The sequence below is a fragment of the Salvelinus alpinus genome, chromosome 11 (assembly GCF_045679555.1).
Source record: "Salvelinus alpinus chromosome 11, SLU_Salpinus.1, whole genome shotgun sequence".
NCBI classification, from domain to species: Eukaryota; Metazoa; Chordata; class Actinopteri; order Salmoniformes; family Salmonidae; genus Salvelinus; species Salvelinus alpinus.
Window position 1 is genome coordinate 40,599,023 of NC_092096.1, and position 25,019 is coordinate 40,624,041.

A 25,019-nucleotide genomic window follows, 5' to 3' on the forward strand; every position below is an offset into this window, starting at 1 on the left:
ATATTCTGTGGTTGTAGCTTCCAATCCCCGTCAGTTGAATTTATGGGTGTTCAGGCATCGAAAACACAGAGCACTTAAAGAATGTTGTCCTCATAGTAGTCGTAACAATTATTTTGTTATGTCTCAGTGCAACACTAAACCCCATAGATTTTAGAGAGACAGTGGTAGTTAAGTAGGCTTAAGGTTGCTCCAAACTATCAAGTGTAGCAGCTCGGCATTTTTTTATTAACATATTTTCTAGGCCAATGCCAAACAGGTGGGATTGATTAGTGTCTTAGTGAGATCCTTGTTGGCGCTTGCTACCACGTTATCAACAATTATTATGGTATTTATAAAGCAATATTTAATGTGTGTTACCTATATACTGGTGTAATCTAACTGATGCAAAGTTGAATGTGCAAGTTGGAACAATTCTGTGTAATTCCATTATGTAGTGTAGCTCCTGATGAGACATTGTTTTATAATATCACAAAGATATTGCTATAAAGGTCAGGTCCAAATTTGCCTTGTGACCGTGATAAAATACTGAGCTTGAATCATGACCTGGTGCGCTACTTTCACTTCAAGAAATCAATGCAAACTCATATAGTCCATTTTTCATTAAATCTTTATTATAAAAATATAAAACACAGAAATTAAGTCAAACATTTCTGCAACCCCTACAAGGAAACGTTCGCTCACCCCCCTTTTTAGGAATCAGTGTATACACACACATGGTACACAGCCTTTTGCCAGCTTCCTTTTTAATGCGCTCTGGATCGACTTGACCAAGTGTTTCTGTGTTAAGCAGACAGTATATTTACACAAACATGAACCACAAAAAAATACAGATATGCCAAGGCCAAAGAGAGTGAACCTTGCAAAACCAGTTGAGGGAGATTTGGTAGAGGGAAACAACTCAAGACTGACAACCAGAGAAGTGTGTCAATGAAGGCTGAACATACAGAGGAACCTTCCCAGTATTCTTACTAAAGGATGGAGTGGATGGAGATACATTAAGACTACATACTATCGGGCTACATCCATTGAGCCCATCATTCTCTCAATCTTTTTTTCTGTAAATATAGTGCCTGAAATAATTGCATTTCATGTAAGAAGTGCCTTATGGAGGAGACAAGATTTAGATTTAATTTGAGTTCCTCACATTATAATAGATTACATGAATAATAAATTGACTAACTATAGTTTAGTGGATTTCCTTCTAAACCTGGCATGTCAGGGCTGTTACTCTATTCAACACCAACTTGGCATGGCCTTTTCTGAACATAATGGAAAAGTGGGCAGAGCTGAGAGACTGGGCAAAGACTTCTCACTCCTGCTGAGGCATCTCTGTTTCTGACGGAATGGACTGAAGATACTGAACTGGAAAACTCAAAGTAGAAGAGTTTAGTGACAATAGTGTTATTTTCATCAGTTTCATCTGAAATAGTTAAAATACTTACAAAAATGGAGTATACATTTTTGAAAACACTTTGTCTGGAACCTCTGCTTTAAACTCTGATGCAGTGAAAAAAAGTTCCTTACCTCGTGAGAACCAGAAGGAGAACTGTGATTGGACAAAAGTACCATCATTCAAAATCTGCTGAAGGCGGATCTAACACAGAACTAACATTAAGTCAATGCTTTACAAACACAATTTGGGATTCTGGTCCTTCATGATAGCCAAACAGGGTAGTGATGGTAATACAGTTTTGGCCAGATACAAAGATAGATATCTATCTATATTTGCTATTGTAGTAGGATGTTTGTAGGTTTTGCATGGATACTGTCTGATTCGACAAACACCGATAAATAAATCTACTACAGAGGTTTCGGTCGAGTCAACTGTTCATTGTTTTGTAGCTTATCATATACAGCAAAAAAATTAAATAATTTGCATTCATGTCTCTGTGAAAGATTTAAGAATTCCCTGTGCTTGAGCTGTTAGGGTCATTCTTAGTTGTGGTTACAGAGAAGAAAATATAGCTATACTCAATTCATCGTCCGATATTAGCAACGCATTCATATAGTGTGATCTGCTAAATGACTAAATTTAATACAACCAAGAATAAACTTTACAGTGCAAGCAGTCAGGGTGGTAAAGATTACATCATTCATATAAATAGACATGTTGACAGTATAAACTGTGAACATATACATATACACTTTCATGTGATTTCAAAATCATTGTTAAATACCTTTGTGTGACTGGAGGAAGAGATTGCTTTTCTGAGGTCATACCTCGTGTTGGCATTGCCCTTGTACTGGTGACAATGTGTCTGGTTACTGTGCATAACTTGTGTTGAGAATAACATTGTTGCAGGAGCTTTGTTGATACTGTTTGCACGCCATACTTTAATATTAGGATCATTTTCAACCATTATGCATTGCTTGAAACTGCAGTGCTGAAATGACATCCCACCAATATAAGCCTTACGATGGTTTGAAAAAGGTATTGCTTTTTAGAGGGCCATTGTTATTGCATTCTGAAGAAAGTCTAATTTCTGCTCATTGATAGCTAGGGAAATGTAGGAAAAGGAAGGTGGGAGAAACTGAAATGTACAGCATGAAACAAAAAAGGTATTGTTTACATCAGAAGTGCTACTTCTGTGAGACAGCCAGGCACTGATTTATTTTAGTTCTTGTATATTTCGTCAGAGGGCGTGGGAGTGGTCGCGTTTTAAGAGTTCTGTAATACTCTGGTTGACGAGGGGCGTGGCGGAGTTGTGGAGTTTGGGAAAGGTGTAGAAGAGTGAGGATGAGAAGAAACTCAAGAAAGTTGCTATGGTTTGGGGCTTGGTTGTGGTTTACACTCAGGGGTCGGTGGAGTTGATGGTGGTTTTGTCACGGCCGGCCATCCCCCGGTACCAGCTGCAGTAGCCCTCTTTCTGCTGGATACAGGCGTAGTGCCGGGACTGGTAGCCGGGGTAGCCGAAGTGGGACAGCATGTCCGTCCACAGGCACTCGTTCTTTGAGGTCACAAAGCAGGGCAGGTAGTGGCAGGGCTTAATCTACAGAGGGAAGAAGCGAAACTACAGATGTAGCCGTAAAGCAGGAACATTTTATCGAGTAATGCTACAGCATACTGGTGAAGGCTCACTGTGTTTTACAGTTCGACTTGAAAAAAGTTCAATTGTATCCTTTTTGATTAACAAAAATTCTGATTTAGGATATGTGACAGATTTTAGGATATGTTTCATTTTCTGTGAATTGTTTTTAAATATTGACCAATTCAAAGCACAGTGAGTCTACATTCAGCAGTAAATGAACAAGGCCAAGACAGAATTAGCATTTCAGGAAAAGGTGAAGCAATGCATAATCTTGGACACAATACTTAATTTGTGGAGAATAAGATATTGATTAGGAGAAAAAATTATTTAAGTATAAATCCCTCCAGGTAATTGGGTCGAATCAGCAAAGGGTGAGTGAGTCAAGTTCTTTTTGTAATTCATTATATTACAATTTAGAAACTAATGCATTTTATACTCCTTGCTCAACAGCATGGGTGGGCAATTCCTGTCCAAGGGCCTGATTGGTGTCAGTCTTGCCCCAGCTAACACACCTGAATCCAATAATCACCTAATCATGATCTTCAGTTTAGAATGCAATTTGATTATTCAGCTGTGTTTGCTAGGGATGGAGAAAAAGTGTGACACCAATCAGGCCCTCGGGGACTGGAATTTCCCACCCCTGCTCTACAGGATGAATGAAAATGTATGGATGGTTTCAATTCAAATGTACTTTCCTGTAGATAAGCCAGTGGAGTTCAAAGATTCATCTAATTGCTAGCCTCTGAAATGAAAGTCCACTACTTAGTTTGTGGTTTCCCAAAGGGAATGGAGGAGAAAACCAAAGGGATAGAAATCTGTATTGCACTGCAATTCCGTTAACATCCTTTAAACTTCTCATTTCCTTCTCACATACAGTGCGTTCGGAAAGTATTCAGACCCATTGACTTTTTCCACATTTTGTTACATTTCAGCCTTATTCTAAAATTGATTAAAAAATTTAAAAAAAATCTCAATCTACCCACAATACCCCATAATGACAAAGCGAAAACCTTTTTTTAGAAATGTTTGCAAATTTATACAAAAAATGAAACAAATAGCTTATTTACATAAGTATTCAGACCCTTTGCTACAGTATGCGACTCAAAATTGAGCTCAGGTGCATCCTGTTTCCATTGATCATCCTTGAGAAGTTTCTACAACTTGATTGGAGGCCACCGGTGTTAAATTCTATTGATTGGACATGATTTGGAAAGGCACACACCTGTCTTTATAAGGTCCCCCAGTTGACAGTGCATGTCAGAGCAAAAACCAAGCCATGAGGTCGAAGGAATTGTCTGTAGAGCGGGACAGGATAGTGTCGAGGCACAGATCTGGGGAAGGGTACCCAAAAGGTTTGGCAGCATTGAAGGTCCCCAAGAACACAGTGGCCTCCATTATTCTTAAATTAAAGAAGTCTGGAACCACCAAGACTCTTCCTAGAGCTGGCCGCCGGCCAAACTGAGCAAATCGGGCCTTGGTCAGGGAGGTGACCAAGAACCTGATGGTCACTGACGGAGGTCCAGAGTTCCTCTGTGGAGATGGGAGATTCTTCCAGAAAGACGAGCGTCTCTGCAGCACTCCACCAATCTGGCCTTTATGGCCAGACGGAAGCCAGTAAAAGGCACATGAAAGCCTGCTTGGAGTTTGCCAAAAGGCACCTAAAGGACTCTCAGACCATGAGAAACAAGATTCTCTGGTGTGTTGAAACCAAGATTGAACTCTTTGGCCTGAGTACCAAGCGTCACGTCTGGAGGAAACCTGGCACCATCCCTACGGTGAAGCATGGTGGTGGCAGCATCATGCTGTGAGGATGTTTTTCAGCAGCAGGGACTGGGAGAGTAGTCGGGATAGAGTGAAAGATGAACGGAGCAAGATACAGAGAGATCCTTGATGATAACCTGCTCCAGAGCGCTCAGGACCTCAGACTGGGGGGCGAAGGTTCACCTTCCAACAGGACAACGACCCTAAGCACACAGCCAAGACAACGCAGGAGTGGCTTCGGGACAAATCTCTGAATGTCCTTGAGTGGCCCAGCCAGAGCCTGGACTTGAACCCAATTGTCCATCTCTAGAGAGACCTGAAAATAGCTGTGCAGCGACGCTCCCCATCCAACCTGACAGAGCTTGAGAGGATCTGCAGAGAAGAATGGGAGAAACTCCCCAAATATAGGTGCGCCAAAAATGTAAAATAAATAGCAAAGGATATTTACAAACAAATGGGCAGGGTACGTGCAGTTTCATAGTGCAAGTGCAATTAGTCCAATAAGTTGCAGTATTGCATTCGGAATACGAGTACTTGGCCCTATTTTTATTTATTTTTTTCACCTTAGTCTGTACCTGCGGCCAGAGGGAAGGAGCTGGAATTCAGGGTGGAGTGGATGGGAAGAGTCAACCGCAATTTTATTCGCCTTATGGAGGGCTCTGCCCAGGTAGAGAGATGAGTTCTTGCTGTTGCTGCCCCATGATTTTTCTGCAAGTCCTGACTATCTTGCCCAACCTATTTCTGTGCAACTTTGATAAGACAGGTATTGTGTGTAGCTTGATGAGGGGGGGAAAAACAATGTCATCCATTTTAGAATAAGGCTCTAAGATAACAAAATGTGGAAAAAGTCAAGGTGTCTGAATACTTTCCGAATGCACTGTATAGCCTGCCAAATGTCTTTAAAAGGTGAGAAATTAGAAACTGACAAAATAATCTGTTTTAGAGAAATCCAAAGAGGTGTTTCAGTAAAGGCTGTGTGTACTGGAATGACCGACCCAGAGGAATCAACAGCAGAGAACTTAAGGAATATGGGTGAAGCTGAACGCATTCTTTATGGTGCAAGCGTTTTCAGTGAAGTTTAACTGGTTCTGGTGTTCATGGGGCTATGTTATGGACAGTTAGCTTTTTAATCATTTACTGACGCCAATTTTTTGTATACACTGCAGCGGATTATTTTCACATGCTTCCTGCATTCCTTAGCTATAAATCATCTTTTGTTGAAGAATGCAAAGGATGACAAACTGGTTTTAATGATTTTGGCGGAAGCGTCGGTGAAGTGTGACGTTCGCACTCTAGGAGATTCTTGCACTTGATATAAAACCACAGAGATGGCTGTGTCTGCACTGCCTCGGTCTGTTGTCTTCTCAGACGGTAAGCATGCTGGTTCATAGGGGTGCACACAATGAGGTGTTGTGTTCTTGTTCTTTTTCTTCTTCCCGATTTTAAAGATTACATTTGAACTGAAATGGGCAATAAACTAAAAGAAAAACGCTTCTACCATGGCGAGTTCTGTCCAAGTTTGTTTTTCATTCCTGATGCTGACTTGCCATGTTTGGTCACAATCATACATTCACCTCCACTGTTCTGCGTTGGCCTCGAAGACTCACTGTACGTCTAATGTGTCTTAACATTACAACCCTTTAAGCAGTTTGGGTGTGAGCAGTTTGAAAGGTGTTAGCCAGCATTTGGACTGTGTAGCTACTCCGGTCTCCTGTCTGGCAATGCACTTATTGCTGGTGACGGGAGCTGGTGATGGGCAGACCAGATGGTGTGTCTGGAGCCATGCAGTACAGTAGGATATTTATGAGCCTGGACTGGAGCTGCACAGGAGCAGGTCCCGCATAAAGGGGGTCCGACCGAGCGCGGAATTCAGGCTTTGGAATAACAGGGAAAGTGATTCCAGTGTAGTTAAATTGAATAACTCACAAAGATCATTATAAATCTCTTTTCTCTCTCCTCGTCTTTCCCTCTGTCTCTTCAGTTACATTCATGGATGTGTATTATCCGTTATGATGCCAAAATGGAAAGGGGACACATATTCCTGACAGCTAAAACCTTACATTATATCATTCAGCCACTATCAGGAATTTAAAAGTATGTCCCTACAATCATAATGATTTGGTATATATTTTGATAGTCATTCTTGTATTGTGCTACACTTAAGAATAGAGGGAAAAGTTTTAAATGGTTTGGCAAGGATTTCATAATTGGTTGCAGTTTATCAGCAAAATCTATTTGACCCAATATATGCAAGGCCACTAAAGTAATTATTATAGTCATAAAATTAACACATTATTTCCCCCCAATTCTACAGCCAATATCCGATAACATATGGAGATTATGAAGTGCCTTGTCATTTTCTGTGGTAAGACGTCTTCTAGATGGAGGAACAGAGATGCTCAGAGCAGGATGGTATGCTTTGCAGTAAGCAGGGTGTTCTGCCTGGCCTCTGCCCCTCTTTCTGGCTCCTACTCCTCCATCTTGGCTCTGCTGCTGTTGGGTTGCTTTAGCTTCCTTATACATATCCATCTTATCCATATTCTCTCCGGGAGCCACTTCATCCATATTCTCCCTGAGAGCGCAGTTGTTGCCACTCACCCTGCAGTTGCAGCCCAGCTGGTAACGGTGGTTGATGCCCTTCTTCTGGGCCAGCGAGAGGCGCTCCCATGGCTGGTTGAAATTACACAGCCCGGTGTAGACCTTGCCGTCGAACACGCGGCCTGAGGGGAGAGAGAGGGTTGGTTACAGATCAGCTTTTGTTATGCATTACATCATTTGTGATTTTTTTTCTTTTCATGACTTAAAAAACATTCATTACAATGGTTTGTTTGTTCCCCCAAAAAACTGAAGACTGAAAAACAATTCTTGTCATATTCCCAATGTCATGGGAAAGAGTCAGATGTCCAAAGAGTCAGATGTCATCCTTAGCCTATTTTTGGCTAATTGTATAATTGCCATACCTCGCCTAGTATAAATACACCAGTCAAGCAAGTGGTTCAAAGCTTTTTAACTATGGTAAGACCATCTTGTACAGAAGGTCCCATATTAAACCAACACCCCTATTGAGAATTTCCAAAAGGTTTTCTAACTTCTATTTTTAGGTTAGGCTTCTATTAGGCTTCTATCTTTAGGTTAGGCTTTTATTTTTAGGTTATTTTTAGGTTAGGCAGGTTCACCCTACACTGTAGCCCGCCAGCTAACACTCAAACAACATGGTTGTTTGTAACAGTGTATCCATTGCTAGTGCTACACTGTCCTGTTGTCATCACACACTGAGCTGAAAGCTGGCAAACACACAACTCTTAGAACGACTTCCATATGGATTATTGGCGTCTCTTGCAAAGTTAGACAATGGTGAGAGCTGCATTATCCTGTTCCTAAATTGTAGTTGGCAAGACAGCACAAGCAGATCTGGGACCAGGCTAGTGCGGCATCCCTCTTCAAAGCTAATCAGGCGGCCGTGCACTCACTCTGGTTTGATCAAAGCTCAACCCGTGGAGCTAATCTATCAGGCCGTGACGTATTTAACATGCCTGTAATTGAGTCCTGATACAGTATGGCCCAGGGACCCAAGACCCAATTACAGACTCACTCCCCAAACCAGAGCTAGAGCTGCTGCCTGGCCTGGATGACTGTGATGTCATCATCACCCAGCCACAATAAACACACTTGGGTTGCCGGGGTGATTTCCTTCCTCATGTTTCATTGGCTTCGTACGGCATGTTTACAGGTTTGGGACGTAGTGATGGGAACATTCAACACACAGCTAAACAGTATGACGGCCTTAGGTCTCACTCAACTGCTCTCCGACTTCATAGCAAGTCATAGGCTCAGAGACAGTTTCTATCTACAAGCCATCGGACTGCCAAACACTTGAATTGGACTGACCACTTGCACTGACTCTCAACACCTTAGCACACATGCGCTCATCCACACACACACATATACAGTTGAAGTCGGAAGTTTACATACACTTTAGCCAAAAAAAACTAGTTTAAATGTTTCACAATTCCTGACATTTAATCCTAGTAAAAATTCCCTGTCTTAGGTCAGTTAGGATCACCATTTTATTTTAAGAATGTGAAATGTCAGAATAATAGTAGAGAATGATTGATTTATTACAGCTTTTATTTCTTTCATCCCATTCCCAGTGGTTCAGAAGTTTACATACACAATTAGTATTTGGTAGCATTGCCTTTAGATTGTTTAACTTGGGTCAAACGTTTAGGGTAACCTTCCACAAGCTTCCCACAATAAGTTGGGTGAATTTTGTCCCATTCCTCCTGACAGAGCTGGTGTAACTGAGTCAGGTTTGTAGGCCTCCTTGCTCGCACACGCTTTTTCAGTTCTGCCCACAATTTCTATAGGATTGAGGTCAGGGCTTTGTGATGGCCACTCCAATACCTTGACTTTGTTGTCCTTAAGCCATTTTGACACAACTTTGGAAGTATGCTTGGGGTCATTGTCCATTTGTAAAACCCATTTGCGACCAAGCTTTAACTTCCTGACTGATGTCTTGAGATGTTGCTTCAATCTAACCAACTAATTTTCCTTGTCATGATGCCATCTATTTTGTGAAGTGCACCAGTCCCTCCTGCAGCAAAGCACCCCCACAATATGATGCTGCCACCCCCGTGCTTCACGGGGTGCATGCCTCCCCCTTTTTCTTCCAAACATAACAGTGGTCATTATGGCTAAACAAAAATAGAACTGTTTAATCAGACCAGAGGACATTTCTCCAAAAGTACGATCTATGTCCCCATGTGCAGTTGTAAACCGTAGTCTGGCTTTTTTATAGCGGTTTTGGAGCAGTGGCTTCTTCCTTGCTGAGCGGCCTTTCAGGTTATCGATATAGGACTCGTTTTACTGTGGATATAGACACTTTTGTACTTGTTTCCTCCAGCATCTTCAAGGTCCTTTGCTGCTGTTCTGGGATTGATTTGCACTTTTCGCACCAAAGTTTGTTCATCTCTAGGAGACAGAACGCGTATCCTTCGGTATGAAGGCTGCGTATACTTGCGTACTATTGTTTGTACAGATGAGCGTGGTACCTTCAGCGTTTGGAAATTGCTCCCAAAAATGAACCAGACATTTTTTCAGAGGTCTTGACTGATTTCTTTTGATTTTCCCATGATGTCAAGCAAAGAGGCACTGAGTTTGAAGGTAGGTGTTGAAATACATCCACAGGTACACCTCCAATTGACTCAGGCTAATTGACATCATTTATCAGAAGCTTCTAAAGCCATGACACCATTTTCTGGTATTTTCCAAGCTGTTAAAAGGCACAGTCAACTTAGTGTATGTAAACTTCTGACCCACTGGAATTATAAGTGAAATAATCTGTCTGTAAACAATTGTTGGAAAAATTACTTGTGTCATGCACACAGTAGATGTCCTAACTGACTTGCCAAAACTATAGTTTGTTAACAAGAAATTTTGTGGAGTCGTTGAAAAACGAGTTTTAATGACGCCAACCTAAGTGTATGTAAACTTCCGACTTCAACGGTGCATTCCTACTACAAACACATTACAAATGTGTGTGTAGCATGCAAGGAAGCATTTCGTTGGACGGTGTATCCTGTACATACAACTAATGAATGAACTTGATAAATGCCTGCCTGCACTGGAAATGCTAGAACTGTTCATTATAAGAGAGGAGGGAAAAGTACTGCTGTTTACACCCCAAAGGAGAAGGAAATGCTTCAAAAAATAAGTGCCCCCCTGCCTCTCTTTCGTCTCTCACAGACGGGAGGTTATATATAGTGGGAAAGTTTGTCACAGAGCAGTCAAGAAGTCTTCAGGAAGGGGGAGGAGGGGGTTGCATTTAAACCAAAAAAACCTGGGGCTGCTGTTAGCAACGCTGCCATTGTTGTGGGACGTGCTGCCGAGAGGGAGTTAGGGAAACAGGCCTGGGAGATCAAGCTGGCATCAACTCCACTGATGTGCTTGCTTGCCTTGCTAATTTGTTTTTGGTAATGTGCTTCTGAGGCAGCTCGTGAGGCTGTTTTTATTGCTTATTAATAGCTCTTAATGGAAAGACATTGTTTCTGGCACCACCATGACAACTGTGCAGCCTGCCAAGTACATTAGATAGCTGCTTTTCAGATCAGTGGTACTGTATGGTTGAATAGTGACTCACCTGTGATCAGGTACTGGTACTTGTTGATGTCGAACTTGACTCCACACAAACTCTCAGAGGCATCGGTGTAGATGTGCTGAACATGCTGCATTTTGTTGAATCCTTTGTACATCTGCAAAACAGACCATGACAAACAGTCTGTCATAACGATTATAATCTGGAATGAAGATCACACCTCTGGCACTTGTTCTTGCTTCTGACGCAACTGGATTTATTGAGTTGTTCTCGAAGTTGTCAGGAATCCACAACAATAAACAAACGCAGTATGATGAGATATTGCTTCCAAGAATTCAGTGTAGTAGAGGGAGAGGCCACTGATGCTATCATTTAACAACATGAAAATGAACATAATTACAGGACATAATGAAGACGTGACTTTGGGGTTGAACCGTGGGTCCACCCATTGAGTTCAGGTGCGCGGAACACAAACGCTGCCGGACAAAGTAAATGTTTGCCCTGGGATTTGTTGTGTTTGGTCCGTCGTGATTTATTTGTCTGGGAACAACAGGAAATCCCTGTTTAGACACTGCTATTCTTGGAAATAACAGGACAAGCCGTGAAAGAGGCGAGCCATTGGGACCTAAAACGGGGGATTTCTGGGAAAATGTTTCTAGGGGCAACAAAGCCCACTCTTCATGATTTATATACTTTAGGCCATTACGACTACGTTGGATTCCTTTGGCCAAACAAATATTCAAACACACTTAACTTGGATTAGCCAAACCTTCTTGCCACAGGGCCAAGAGTTAAAGAGGTGATGATGAAAACAATGTCTAATCCTCTAACATACTCTTGTGGCACTTAATGGAAAAGCTTGGCCATTTCACGGCATCTGTGAACTCATGTTTTGGTTATAAGAATTAGGGATAGCACTATAACTTAAGTGATACTGCTGCAGTAGCCTAGTCATACACTGTATAATTTTAGTAGGCCTACAGTGATAAAACTGGTCTCCTAGTTTCAAAGCCTATGAGCTTGTTAGTGATTCTTATATCCTTGTGCTGTTTTCCCATAGTGCAGTTATGCTCTTCAAGGTATGGGCCAGATTATGAAAAACTCGGGCTGAATGATGCGATGATGGCTTACCTTCATCTGTTTGACCGTGTAACGCATGGTACCAAAAGGCCCATCCTTCAGTAACTTCTTGCCCACCACTTTGGCACGGATCACTGTAGACAAGACACAAGCACAGAATTAGTCAATTATGCAATGGACAGAGCTTGGAAAGCCTCTAGCTGCAGCATATTGGATGATTTCCCGAATTTAGGTCACATCAGAGCAAGTCTTGTCCCCATCTCTGTCCCTGACATCTGGAGCCAGGCTGATGTTTGTGTGAGCATCAAAAAGAGAAGCCTAAATACAGTAGTAAGTCCAATATGTGTTCAACATATCACCCTTACAGATGCTTTAGCTAGAAGTACCTCCCGATTAGGACCCTAGAATGCATTAGGCTGCTCATTGCTTTTCCAAAGCTTATTAAAAACCCAGCCCCTAGAGAGACCCATGGAAGATTTTGTAAGGGTTTGGCTCAGTTTATAATCTATTCATTTATTTTTATGGATTGCTTCTGCTTGGCAAACAAGTCCAGTAGAAGACTAGGGTCTAGCATTTGCACTTGAATTTGACTGAGGCCAAAGCAGTTCTTCTTCAGGACAATGAAAATGAGGCCACAGCTTTATTACTACCTCCCTCCTGCCTTATCCCTGTATCGTAAAACCATGTGTCGCCACTGTTTAAACAACCTCCTTTCTTTACATTCAGCACAGGGTGGAAAAAGATCTTATCAGTGCTGCTCACCCTCATGTAAACAGCGGCTAGGTGACACAGTTTGGCTGTGGAATCACCTTGTTTGCTTTCACTCCTTTTAAAGTAAGTGGGTCCATTGTGAGGGGGAAATCAGCTTACGAGCGAGGCCTCATTTAGGCCAGTGAATCAGGTCCTCCCCAGAGTACTTGTATCAGTGCTCTGGGGCCCCCCGGGGGAGAATGGGTAGTGAAAGGGTAGTCCACATGCAGGCGCAGTCGACTTGAGTCAAGATCACCTGCTCCCCGCAGACTGACAGCCACAGACATAACTAACGGTGGGGATGTTTATCTTTCCTCTCCGGAATGTTCTTTCTACATTCCTTTTGAGGTTCACATTCTTGAGCCTGTGAGGGGGGAGAAAAGGGAAGTGCGTCTCACTCATCTAGATAGAGTGAAGAAGGGATGTAAGTCACCAAGAACGCATCTCCTCTCTTATAGCGTCATAGTATGTATTTAAGTCCCAGACACGAAGGGAGTCTAAAGGAAAAGCAGTAATCCTGGTGATTTATGAATAGAAAAGTCTCCTAGTAGATGCCGGTGAGGTGACAACACCTTCAATGGAGCTCACATTTTCACCTGCCAGTTTAGAATGACGTGGCTCTAATAGAGCATCAGCCAATGTGATAGCTGTTAGAGAATCACACATCCATGTAGAAGGCAACGATTATATTAAACCTATTCAGGTGATCTTGCGTTCTTGGTGACCTTTTTGAGCCAATGTACCCAAGGACATCTGCTCTATTAATCTGTCAACTCGCATATTATGAGCCTCAAAGCATTGTTACCTAACCAGTCTCTGCTATGCAGAGTCAAATGAATGGTACTTTCACTGATGTAATTTTTTGTACCTTGTCAGCTCGGGGATTCGAACTTGCAACCTTTCGGTTACTAGTCCAACGCTCTAACCACTAGGCTACTCTGCCGCCCCATAATGCACTGATCCCTTAAACTATTTTCAGAAGCCAGTAGCCGAAAACCTGCCTTCCCCTTAAAACCTAAACTCCATTGCAAAGATTGCTTTCCCCACCCAAAACGATAAGAGTCCAATTCCAAAGAGCTTTGCGTTGAGCCTTCAACTGTTATTAGGCGTAGGAGTCATAGGTCATATCACTGAACAAGAGTCCAACAGTAACACCAAACGCTCTTTGAGGCGGGATACACTCGCCACTGGGCGGGCAACCACTAATTGGGTGGTGCCGAAGTCATTGCCTGGTGGAATGTGTGAAAGGCCGCAGCTGCTGGTGAGACAGAGGATTTGTGTTATTCCCTACAGCGATCCTTTGACCTCCAAGGGAAGGGCCCTAAGGAGATCTCAGAATGCTAGCTATATTTACTCCTGACCACCGAGTTCTTTCAATATGCCTCTTCAGGCTAGGTCTGGGCCCCAGTGTCAGAAATGACCAAGTTGTGAGTGTTTATGTAATCCAATTCTAAGCCCAAGCACTGCATAAGATATCCACCTGATCAGTACTGGTTAGTTTAGCTGTAATCGGCACTGCAGCTAGAAATCTCTTGCAGCTCTAGAGTTAGTGCCACCTGTTCTCTCTGTGTGTGCTGCAACACACGAATAGCAATTACAGGCGAGTGCTATTCTGCTGTTTCTGCCGCATGCATATTAATGTTTTGCAGTGGATTTGACATACATTCCCAGTGGAAAGTAAATGGATTTTTCTTAATAAGGAGAAGTAACTGGGGTATGACAGAGAAAGTAATTGAATTAATTTAGCACAGTATCTCTTCCCCGAAGCATGGGATTACTAAACTCTGCATTCAAATGCTAATCGCAACACAAGTGGGAATGTAATTCAATCAAGCAGTTTAAGCCTCCTCCTGCTTTACATTTTGCCTGTGAATCTTGTGAGGCACCTCAGGCTAAATTGTGATTACAGCAAACAGATTGCGTGATGAGGGAAAAGTCACCATGACAAGGTTGAAATAGATGGTCATATGAAGAGGGGAAGAATAGGGGGAAATAATGTGGTTGTGTATAACCAGAGTTGTGAACTGTGTGTGTGGTGATAAGCGAGGGAGAGCGAGACTGATTCTGAACATGATCTGAGTGGGCGGGGGGAAACGATGCTACTTAGTATGACACACTCACTGGGTGCTCCACTCAAAAAAGAAACCACTCTCTTAAGTACTCTTCCTCTTTTTCGAGGTGTCAGAGCTGACAACACCCATAGTGGGATTACACTTGACCTGAATAGAAAAGTAATGTCCGCACCAGTTCACCGAAGAGATGGACGCAACTTAACCAACATGGGATGTGTAGGTCTGATTTAAAAGTAATGCACTATATAGGGAACAGGGTACTATTTCAGAAGCAGTCATGGACTACACTGGTGATTTTTGAAGCTAAGCGGTCTGCAGGAAAGGGATGACTTAAACGCTCTATGCCTGTCTAACAGGGTGTACATGTCAAACATTCAGGGAATCTGGCACCTTTTGACTTCTTGACCTGTTTTAACAGGAAGGAACGCTGGCCTTATGGAATCAAGCTGCTTTGAACGCACCGAGCTGATCCCAGATGACATAATGTTCCTCATAATATGGGACCATCTATGCCCTCTGCCAGTTGGGAAGAAAAATGGGTAGCATAGTAGAGAATAGGATTGGGTTTTGCATTATTGCAACCTATAGTAACTATAGCTCATTGCTTCCCTCGCCAGGTCTCCCAAGAGAAAGGACAGGGTAACTTGAGGACCTCCCTCCTCACCACTCTGAGAACTAGCTTACACCAGGCTAAACTACTGTACATGTTTCTCCAAGGTTATTATCCCAGGCCAAGTCACACTTACCCACAGCAGTAATCTTCTATATTGAATCGGTGCATGGTACGAGATTGTAAAGGTCTGCTCCTGACAGCTCAGCTCCTTGGGATATTAAACACCAGGGCCAAAGTGTAGCTAGGGTCGACCGAAACGCTAATCTGCTGCATGAAAAGCTTTAGAGAAACAGCCTTCCCCTCTGTTCCAATGTGAATGGGCTGTTTCAGTCACCAAGTAAAATTTCAGCCCAGTAGGTCTTCTGTGCACCAAAAGTAATCTCTCTGTCTCGGTCTGTATGCAGCAAGAAAAAAATTGTCAGGAAATGGCTGACTGTTGTCTAGAAATGCAAGGAAGGGTTCATTGAGAGAACGTATATCAGCTGACCTAGTTGAACTCCTTACGTTGATTGCAAAGTTACCCTCAGGTTATTTGAAGTTGGTATTTGACATGTTTTTTCCTCTTTGTTGTACCCTCATTTCCTCAATTCCGAATGTCTATCTAAATCATCTATTAGAGCGGGTGCTGCTAGTGATTTTGGAGCAGGGCCTATGAAACAACGGGAGCAGCCTTTGAACTCACCTCTGGCTCACCTCTGGCTCTTACAGTGGAAATTAGTCCCTCTCCTCACTCAGCATTACACCTGAGGGGAGCTTAAGGTCACCATTTACGTTTTAATCCACATCTAGATATTCACTGTGTGTGTAAACCATAGCCGTTTGACCATAGTCCTCAAATAATAGTTAGCTGCCAAAAACCCTTGGGCTATTTTAGATTTAGCTTTAGTCCTTAAAATACCTTTTAGTCTTAATCACATTTGTCATTTCATCCTTCGTTAGTTATCAGTCGACTAAAACTCAGGACAATTTTAGTCTAGTTTAGTCAGTGCATTTTTTTTCTATTAAATAATTAATATTTAAGCTACCTAACTTCCATCATTTGCACATTCAGATAGCCTTGTCCAACTAGGCCTACTATCCCCTCGTATACCTTAGATGGCAACATTGATATTGTGGTAGATTGTATCCAATGCCAAACATAATTAACCATATAGGCAATAAAGCCTTGGCTACAGGTGAAACAATTTCCAGCTCTTATTTTCTGCCCATCACAACCGTCAAGGGGGTAAATAAGTGGTTTCCTTGATAAGGGGAGAATTTGAGCTTAAAAATGCCAGAAGTATTACTGTACTCCTAATATTCAACGAATAGCATTTGTTTTTACCATTGGGGGAAAAAGCAACCGTAACTCGCAGACCACGGTGCGAGAGCGGCAACAGAGATGAATGTATAACAGCGCGCATGGGAAAATGGAGCTTCTGATGTCAGAGAAAAAATTGCCTACATGAGAGTAAACATTGAGTATGTTTACATGCACACTAATTTGATTTTAAACTGATTATAGTAAAAGGCTGAGTATGGCATTAGTCATGTAAACACCTTGCTCTTATCTTAATCGGCATGAGGCCATAATTGAAGTAGGCATACGCCGATTAAAACACCTGGTTTTCTGAGCAATCTTTTGAATGATAAGGACATGTAAACAGCGTAATCGGCGTTCCAGTGATGTATTTGATCTGCGCATGTGCCTGCACCAGGTAGTGCAAGCTTCCCTCTTATGCGCGACTGAAGTAAGTTCAGAAAATCTGAAAGTATACATCTAAATAGTTCTCACGAACAAACTTTACAATGGATTCGGAAAGTATTCAGACCCCTTGACCGTTTCCACATTTTGTTACAGCCTTATTCTAAAATTGAGGATTTTTATTTCTTTAATCAATCTACACACAATACCCCAGTATTAAGAACTTTTGATATGAGACTGTTTCCATTGATCATCCATGAGATGTTTCTACAACTTGATTGGAGTCCACCTGTGGTAAATTCAGTTGATTGGACATGATTTGGAAAGGCACACACCTGTCTATATAAAATCCCACAGTTGACAGTGCATGTCAGAGTAAAAGTCAAGCAATGAGGTTGATGGAATTGTCCATAGAGCTCCAAGACAGGATTGTGTCAAGGCACAGATCTGGGGAAGGGTACCAAAACATTTCTGCAGCATTTTTAGGTTCCCAAGAACACGTTGGCCTCCATTCTTAAATTGAAGAAGTTTGGAACCACCAAGACTCTTGCTAGAGCTGGCCTCCTGGCCAAACTGAGCAATCGGGGGAGAAGGGCATTGGTCAGGGAGGTTACCAAGAACCCGATGGTCACTCTGACAGAGCTACAGAGTTCCTTTGTAGAGATGGGAGAACATTCCAGAAGGACAACCATCTATGCAGCACCAATCAGGCCTTCTAGTTGAAGATAGTTACAAGTCAAGTGTCCAGGCTTCGCATCAGTTCAGAAGATTGACGAGTGACTGAAGTGATTGCCTGGAGCTGTGTGGGAGAGATCAATCAATCAGACTGCGCTACTGAAATATGTGAATTCTGCCAATGAGAGGATAGCATGAAATATTCTGCATGCATGCTTGGAATTGGACAAAACTGATGAAAATTTGCTTCATGTCAAATTAAATGTCACAGGGAATTCTCGGCACATTTGTCAACTAAAATTAAAAGTAATTTGTAATAGTTCGTTTTTTTCCCCCCAGGGCATCTCGTCTCATCAGTTTTAGTCAGGAAAAATAGGTTGTTGACGAAATAAACAGCCTTTGTTGAAAGTACTGTTCATATGAAATGGGGGGGGAGATGAGGGTAAAGGCACATTTTATAACTCATATCTTTCATAAGGAATATTTTGTAGGTATAGATCTGCATACAGTATGTTTTTAGGGGTATTTTGACACTAAGGTTTATCAAAGGTGACATTTTCTTAAAACATTCATCAAACCCCAGTGAAGTGATGCAATGCAAGGCCATGTGAAGCTTTTGGAACTGCGTTTTGTCCCAGAAAATTGACTTGCGCTTTTTTTGGATAAGACTGCAGCACATGTTTGTTTGGACATGCCCAGGGGACACACATCAGAATATCCATCTTAACTCTAGGTGTTGCCAGGAGATAACTGTTATCCTTCTCAGTCCAAAAACATCATGTTCATGCCAAACTCCATTTCCAGTTGGCTTACAACACAAGAGCTATTGGAATTTTACATGTGAAATCTTGCCTGAAAATGTCATCAGTTGCATAATAATTATGCAATAGTCATCATAAGCTTACATGTTCATGATAACTGCACTAAAGCCCTATCCTAACAGAAGTCCAACACTATCTTCATTTACTGTCTAACTGAATGCAATAGCCTTCATTATTGCTCATTGAGCAAAAATAGCTCTACAGTTGTCATCTACATGATGAAATGTGATCCTGGCTTTGGCATTATGGCATGTTTACAGTGTTATGTTTTATCGGGACTTCTGTGACACTGTCCCTTGCAGTGGGAGGGAAGAGGCATACCTAGTTCTGTGCACGCTACAGGCATTCGTGGCGTACTTCTGGCTGAACCAAGACCTTGGAAATGGAATTTGGAGCTCACAAATGCTCACTTGCAGCCATTAAAGCCAGCCCTAGATTCTGGCCCACTAGGCTCCACTCCTTGCCAATGGGATGAGCCAATTTAGGGGACATGAAAGGCAGGGTGACACCTGACTGCTTGTGACACTAACATTTGTACTACCATCTTCAACACAATGGAACCAGGTCACTAACTAGCATAAGCCCCAATAATTATAATTAAATAAGAGGCAATGCTCATCAATGCTGAGGAAATGTTTGCATAAATATGTTGGTGTTTGACATGAATGGTCAACCTGCCACTTGTGTGTGAGGGTGTTATTTTTTAAACCGTTGCCATATGTTGAAAAGTCAACATCGCTTTCTCTCCTCTGACCTCGTCAGGCTTGAGTCATAGTTCACTGGCTGGACTAGGGATCACTGCAGAAAAAAACATGACATCATAGTTGTGTCCTCAGGAAGACTCCGCCCATGGAACAGCTCTGATGTCCACTTCTCCTCCGCTCCGGGGCATTGGACCACTCTATCCTACCCTAATTGACGTTTGATGGCTGTGTCTGACAAAGGTGTGTGTGGGTGGATGGATGGATGGTCAAACACACACACACACTGCCTGCTGCCAGCAGTTCTGTTCCACAATACAAGAGCTGCACACCGTTCTCCTAATACCGTATATCCCAGTGGACTCCTCTCTTTCACTCTACCTTTCCCTCCTGCTTTAGACCCCCACAACACTTATTATTGCTCAGGCTTATCAAATAATCCCTTACTCCTTTTCAGGAATGAGTCTCCTGCAGCAACAGCAGAGAGCCAGGACCCACCTGGTCTTAACAAGTGTTATCCAATAACACTGCTCAGGTTGGACTGGCATTCCTCGATAACAACAGCTGAGTTATTGTTATTCTGGCATAGCCTGTGCATGCATGACCCAGTGGTACAACAAGCTTTACAAAGCCACCCTCCTCAGAGCAGGAGCCCAAAGAAATCTCAGCTACAAGTGGGTCCGAGGACCAGCCCCAAAAGAAAATATACCTGGAATAAACACAGAAAATACCAGTGCACCTAAGTCAATAACCAAGACTTTTATTATACCAATGCTGACTCCATATCTATACCAAATGCGTGAATGGAATGAATCAGCCCCCTTTTGGAAAGTAAACATGTGCTTTCATAGAAGAGCACAAACACTTGAAGGGCAATGCTATACCAATAGGACTGTAGAATTAACAAGTTGATTGCAAGAGCACTTGCTTAACATTCCTAGCCAAGTCTTGGCTCTTACATCTTATGGAAAGCCAGACCGAACAGAGCATCCAAGAACAGTAGCTAGTCTCCACTTCAAATCTGCCATTGGTAACCTCCACACATGGGTGCAATATTCAGTCAGCAGTAAAACCCCTTGGCTGGCTACTGTCTGCCTGTTCTGTTCTGGTTTATTGCTCAGCAAGTGGTCATTTAGCTCTGAAAAACATTATGATCAGTGGGACCTGTTTCCATGGATACCGTTCCCATTTAACTCTTCCCTCTCATCAGAGCAAGGGGAAATAAAGTAAAGCTTCCTCTCTCTTGACTCACTAATTTGAGAGATGACGCATTTATTTAGACTACTCAGAAAGCGTGTGTTGTAGTAAACCGTTAGCCTACGAGCCATCTGATACTTGCAAACTGGTATATTCTGACAGTCTGTTTTAAAATGGGCTTTTAGGTGATGGTTCCATTTTACGCATAACTTTGTTTGGCAGAGATTTACCCATTACTGTAGGTTCCACAAAGTTGCATCGCTTTATACTAACAGTTTATTATTCTAATATAGTCCATGTATGCAGAATATCACAAAACCACTGCAAACGTACATTTCAATAGAGAAAATATTTTAGTTGGCATAACATATAACCCATACGACTTACCTATGTCAGAGTTACAGTACGCATCTTGCGGGTGCGACAGAGCACACGAACAAGCCTCTGTGAGTTCATGAATCTGAAGGCTGCTGAAAACGAACAGCAAGCTGAGCAGTTGGTGACAGAGGGACTGCATTTTTAGTGCGTAAAATCTCCCTCGCTGTCTTTACTTTACAACAAAAAGTTATGTCGCCGAATAGTTATTCAAAGTCTGTCCCGAGTTGAGCTCTTGTCTGCTTCAGTGGGTATGTCCAACTGTACTCTCCGGTCAGGGTATTGCATGTCACTGGGTCTCAGAGCGCGAGTCACAAATTACATATAGTGCGCGAGACGCTAGAACGCCACCCACCTCGCCAGATTTCGCGGCACGACAGCCAATCAGGACTCGAGCCGTCGATGTCATCAAGAATAACAGATGCATGACATATTGGAATTGACTTTACAATGCTTGTCTTTTTTTATTTCAAAATATTATTTTCCCCCTTTTCACTTTTGTCAGCCCTAAAACATTCCAGTCTGAGTAAAAAACGCTGGAAATTGCTCATTGAATGGAAAACCATATTTTAAAAACTTTTATTTAACTTTATTTAACTAGGCAAGTCAGTTAAGAACAAATTCTTATTTACAATGATGGCCTACCCCGGCCAAACCCAGACAATGCTGGGCCAATTGTGCGCTGCCCTATGGGACTCCCAATCACGGTCGGATGTGATACACTATACAGGGACTATAGTGATGCCCATATGAGCCTGATGTAATGTTTCATACATACAAGGAGCATTTATTTATTATAATTAATGGGAGACTTGCCACTTATGTTTTTATTTTGTTATTACCATGTTTTGTTAATGTTAACAGTGACAGCAACATGTACAAATTAGGTCTCCTTTGGGTGTATTAGAAAGACATGTTTTTTTTTTTTTTCAGGCTCACCACTAAATGTCTATTTATGTTCAGTGAACTTCTGTAGCATTTTCTGGTCAGTGATCAAAGCTCAATTCTAGACAGTAATGAACTCCATTTGTTTACACCATACCTTTTCATATAGTCCAAAAAAACTTGGCCTCTAGACAGTTTTGCACCTGTTGTATAAAACAGTGTATGCTTATTAATACACCTCTGTGAGAACCACAGAACCCTTTTATACCTTTGAAAAGACATTCCAAATCACTTCTGCGTATTGGCATTAGTCTCACAACCAGCCTCATTTTCAAAAGCTTCTCATGCTGAAGTTGAGAGAGAGAGAAGGGTTTTTCAAGTGACCCAGTGTGTGCGCTGGTAAAATCCTTCACGCTGGCTACAATCTCTAGAATTAGACAAATTTAAGTTTAATCAGTTTTTTCTCGCCTCTGTTTTTATGTAAGGGTTCAGGAACCTGAGTGGAGATATCGCTGTGTGTGGAGGCTGATCTGTTGAGAGTTTTATATAACAAAGCCAGAGTAATCCCAGGCTAATGAACTATGACCCTATAGCCCCTCATGAACACCTTTTTGAACGCTCCCAGAGTCGCCTCTTCACTGTTGACGTTGAGACTGGTGTTTTGCGGGTACTATTTAATGAAGCTGCCAGTTGAGGACTTGAGGCATCTGTTTCTCAAACTAGACACTAATGTACTTGTCCTCTTGCTCAGTTGTGCACCGGGGCCTCCCACTCTTTCTATTCTGGTTAGAGACAGTTTGTGCTGTTCTGTGACGGGAGTAGTACACATCGTTGTACGAGATCTTCAGTTTCTTGGGAATTTCTAGCATGGAATAGCCTTCATTTCTCAGAACAAGAATAGACTGACGAGTTTCAGAAGAAAGTTCTTTATTTCTGGCCATTTTGAACCTCTAATCAAACCCACAAATGCTGATGCTCCAGAGACTCAACTAGTCTAAAGAAGGCCAGTTTTATTGCTTATTTAATCAGGACAACAGTTTTCAGCTGTGTAACATAATTTTAAAAGGGTTTTCTAATGATCAGTTAGTCTTTTAAAATGATAAACTTGGATTAGCTAACACAATGTGCCATTGGAACACAGGAGTGATGGTTGCTGATAATGGGTCTCTGTACGCCTATGTAGATATTCCATAAAGAATCAGCCATTTCCAGCTACAATAGTCATTTACAACATTAACAAGGTCTACACTGTATTTCTGATCAATTTGATGTGACCCAAAACTTTTGAATTGTAGTGTATATAGATTTTTATTTTTAGACCTTTTTTCTCCCCAATTTCGTGGTATCCAATTGGTAGTTATAGTCTTGTCCTATTGCTGCAACTCCCGTACGGACTCAGGAGAGGCGAAGGTCGAGAGCCATGTATACTCCGAAACACGACCCAGCCAAGCCGCACTGCTTCTTGATACAATGCCCGCTTAACCCGGAAACCAGCTGCACCAATGTGTCGGAGGAAACACAGTACACCTGGCGACCGTGTCAGCGTGCATTTGCCTGGCCCGCCACAGTAGTCACTAGAGCGCAATAGGACAAGGAAATCTCGACCTGCCAAACCCTCTCTTAACCGGGACGACGCTGGGCCAATTGTGCGCCGCCTCATGGGTCTCCCAGTCATGGCCAGCTGTGACACAACCTGGGATCGAACCCGTGTCTGTAGTGACGCCTCAAGCGCTGCAATGTAGTGCCTTAGACCTCTGCGCCACTCGGGAGGCCCCCGCGAATTGATTTTAACCAACAATTGGTCCCCCAAAACATGTGTCTCCGTTGAATTTCTAAATCCCGACGTTTTTATAAGATACATTTTTTTATATGCAGATGGGATGGCATGTCAGAACTTCATGGTGAGCATCCAAAGAAAACAGGAGATATGCAAGGCCATTGTTAACCATTAATGACGTAACCTCTGAGCCATTGTGTCAGGTTGGAACATGACGGAGTCGTCATCATTTGTTGCATTCCTTGTCGGGTCAGAGATTGGAGACTTATTCGTTTTCTCTGGGGGGGGGGGGCAGTTAGCGGTGACGTTTATCATTTTCTTTTAACTGAGCTTCTCAACTCTATCAGGGTGGTGTCCACCATTTCCATCTGACGTCCCTGAGGATTCTTCAAACAAATACTCCAATAACCACATTACGTCTTTGTTTATTTCACCATGGCCTCGATTTAAGCCATTGTCAATGTAACTTTTTATAGTTATTATCTAACATTTCTGAAGTCACTTTATATAAAAAGATTGTGACAAAAGAGAATGGCATGGGGAGGGAGGCGCAGCCTTGCATGCTCTCTTTGTGATATCACTCATGACGTTTCCTTATGACCCCATCTGTCCTTCACACAAAAAAACGCCATAGGACCTTCTGGAAATATTGTCCTAATTAGGCCAACATACTGTAAGCATAATGCAGGCGCACAATCTCATCTCTAAAAATCTATGTATAGAAAAAGTGCCTGTTATTTAGTGCGAGCTGCCCAGCCAGGCTTCGGGGAGCCTGGGAAGGCATTGTGCGCTAAGAGGTGTTTGAAGGCTCTATGTGTGGTTCTGTAATGACAAAAGGGACCAGGCGGTGAAATACCTTTTCATGCGACTGACAAGCCGTTAAATAGACACAGGAAGAGGCGAAAGTTGAAAAGATAGCAGCGCCGAGAGAGGATCTCCGGGGGATCGCATCCAAACATGCATGACTCACTGGGGTTCCTTCCTGTTGGTCCTCCTACGCTACTCCCTCTCCTACATGCCATAGTGCTTAAGTGGGACATGGCCCCCTTTTTTGCTTTACTGCTGTTTATTTTAAAAGAAGACCTGTAAAATATTACAGTACATGAGATGAGCAATGTACAGCGTGTAAGGTAGTAAAACCAATGAAGGTTGGCAACGCTCAAGTTTACACTACATTCCATCCCCCTAACCAAACACAATGGCCTGAGTGAATTCACTTAGGCTAACTCACCCACACATACAGTGGCTTTAGACATTGGTAGACATTTCCACTGCGTGCCAAACAGGCCTGTGAGACTAATAGAGGGTAAGTGAGAGATTATTTAATTGAAACTTCCTGGATGTCTGGTCCTGCAGGTCAAACAAACACCCCCATTCAGTCAACTGGTGTCAGACTTCATTTGTGAGTGAAGATAATAGGTGTTGGGCTTCAATCTTTAATCTTGTCACCCAGAATCAAATGTCATGCTGGCAGGCTTCTCGATATGCCACAAAAGACTACATAA

At 42.4% G+C, this 25,019-nt stretch overlaps 2 protein-coding genes across 4 annotated transcripts in view; one reads left to right on the forward strand and one right to left on the reverse strand.

The window, feature by feature from the left end:
- LOC139534160 (synapsin-3-like) overlaps positions 1-25,019 on the forward strand; it is a 125,241-nt gene that overhangs the window by 52,773 nt on the left and 47,449 nt on the right. The window lies entirely within an intron of this gene.
- LOC139534161 (metalloproteinase inhibitor 3-like) lies at positions 590-21,153 on the reverse strand. The gene is made up of 5 exons (XM_071332998.1): positions 20,865-21,153; positions 12,016-12,098; positions 10,930-11,041; positions 7,389-7,510; positions 590-2,990 (listed from the first exon to the last, which is right to left on the reverse strand). Exons 1-5 carry the CDS (start codon positions 20,992-20,994, stop codon positions 2,793-2,795), a joined length of 645 nt encoding a protein of 214 aa, XP_071189099.1. The 5' UTR covers positions 20,995-21,153; the 3' UTR covers positions 590-2,792.

Coding starts and splice junctions, on each gene's coding strand:
- LOC139534161 (XM_071332998.1), bottom strand. CDS start 20,994: ATGCAGTCCCTCTGTCACCAACTGCTCAGCTTGCTGTTCGTTTTCAGC. Junction 12,099..20,864: donor GTACTGTAACTCTGACATAG/GTAAGTCGTATG, acceptor TCTTGTCTACAG/TGATCCGTGCCAAAGTGGTG. Junction 2,991..7,388: donor AGCTGGGCTGCAACTGCAGG/GTGAGTGGCAAC, acceptor TTCCCTCTGTAG/ATTAAGCCCTGCCACTACCT.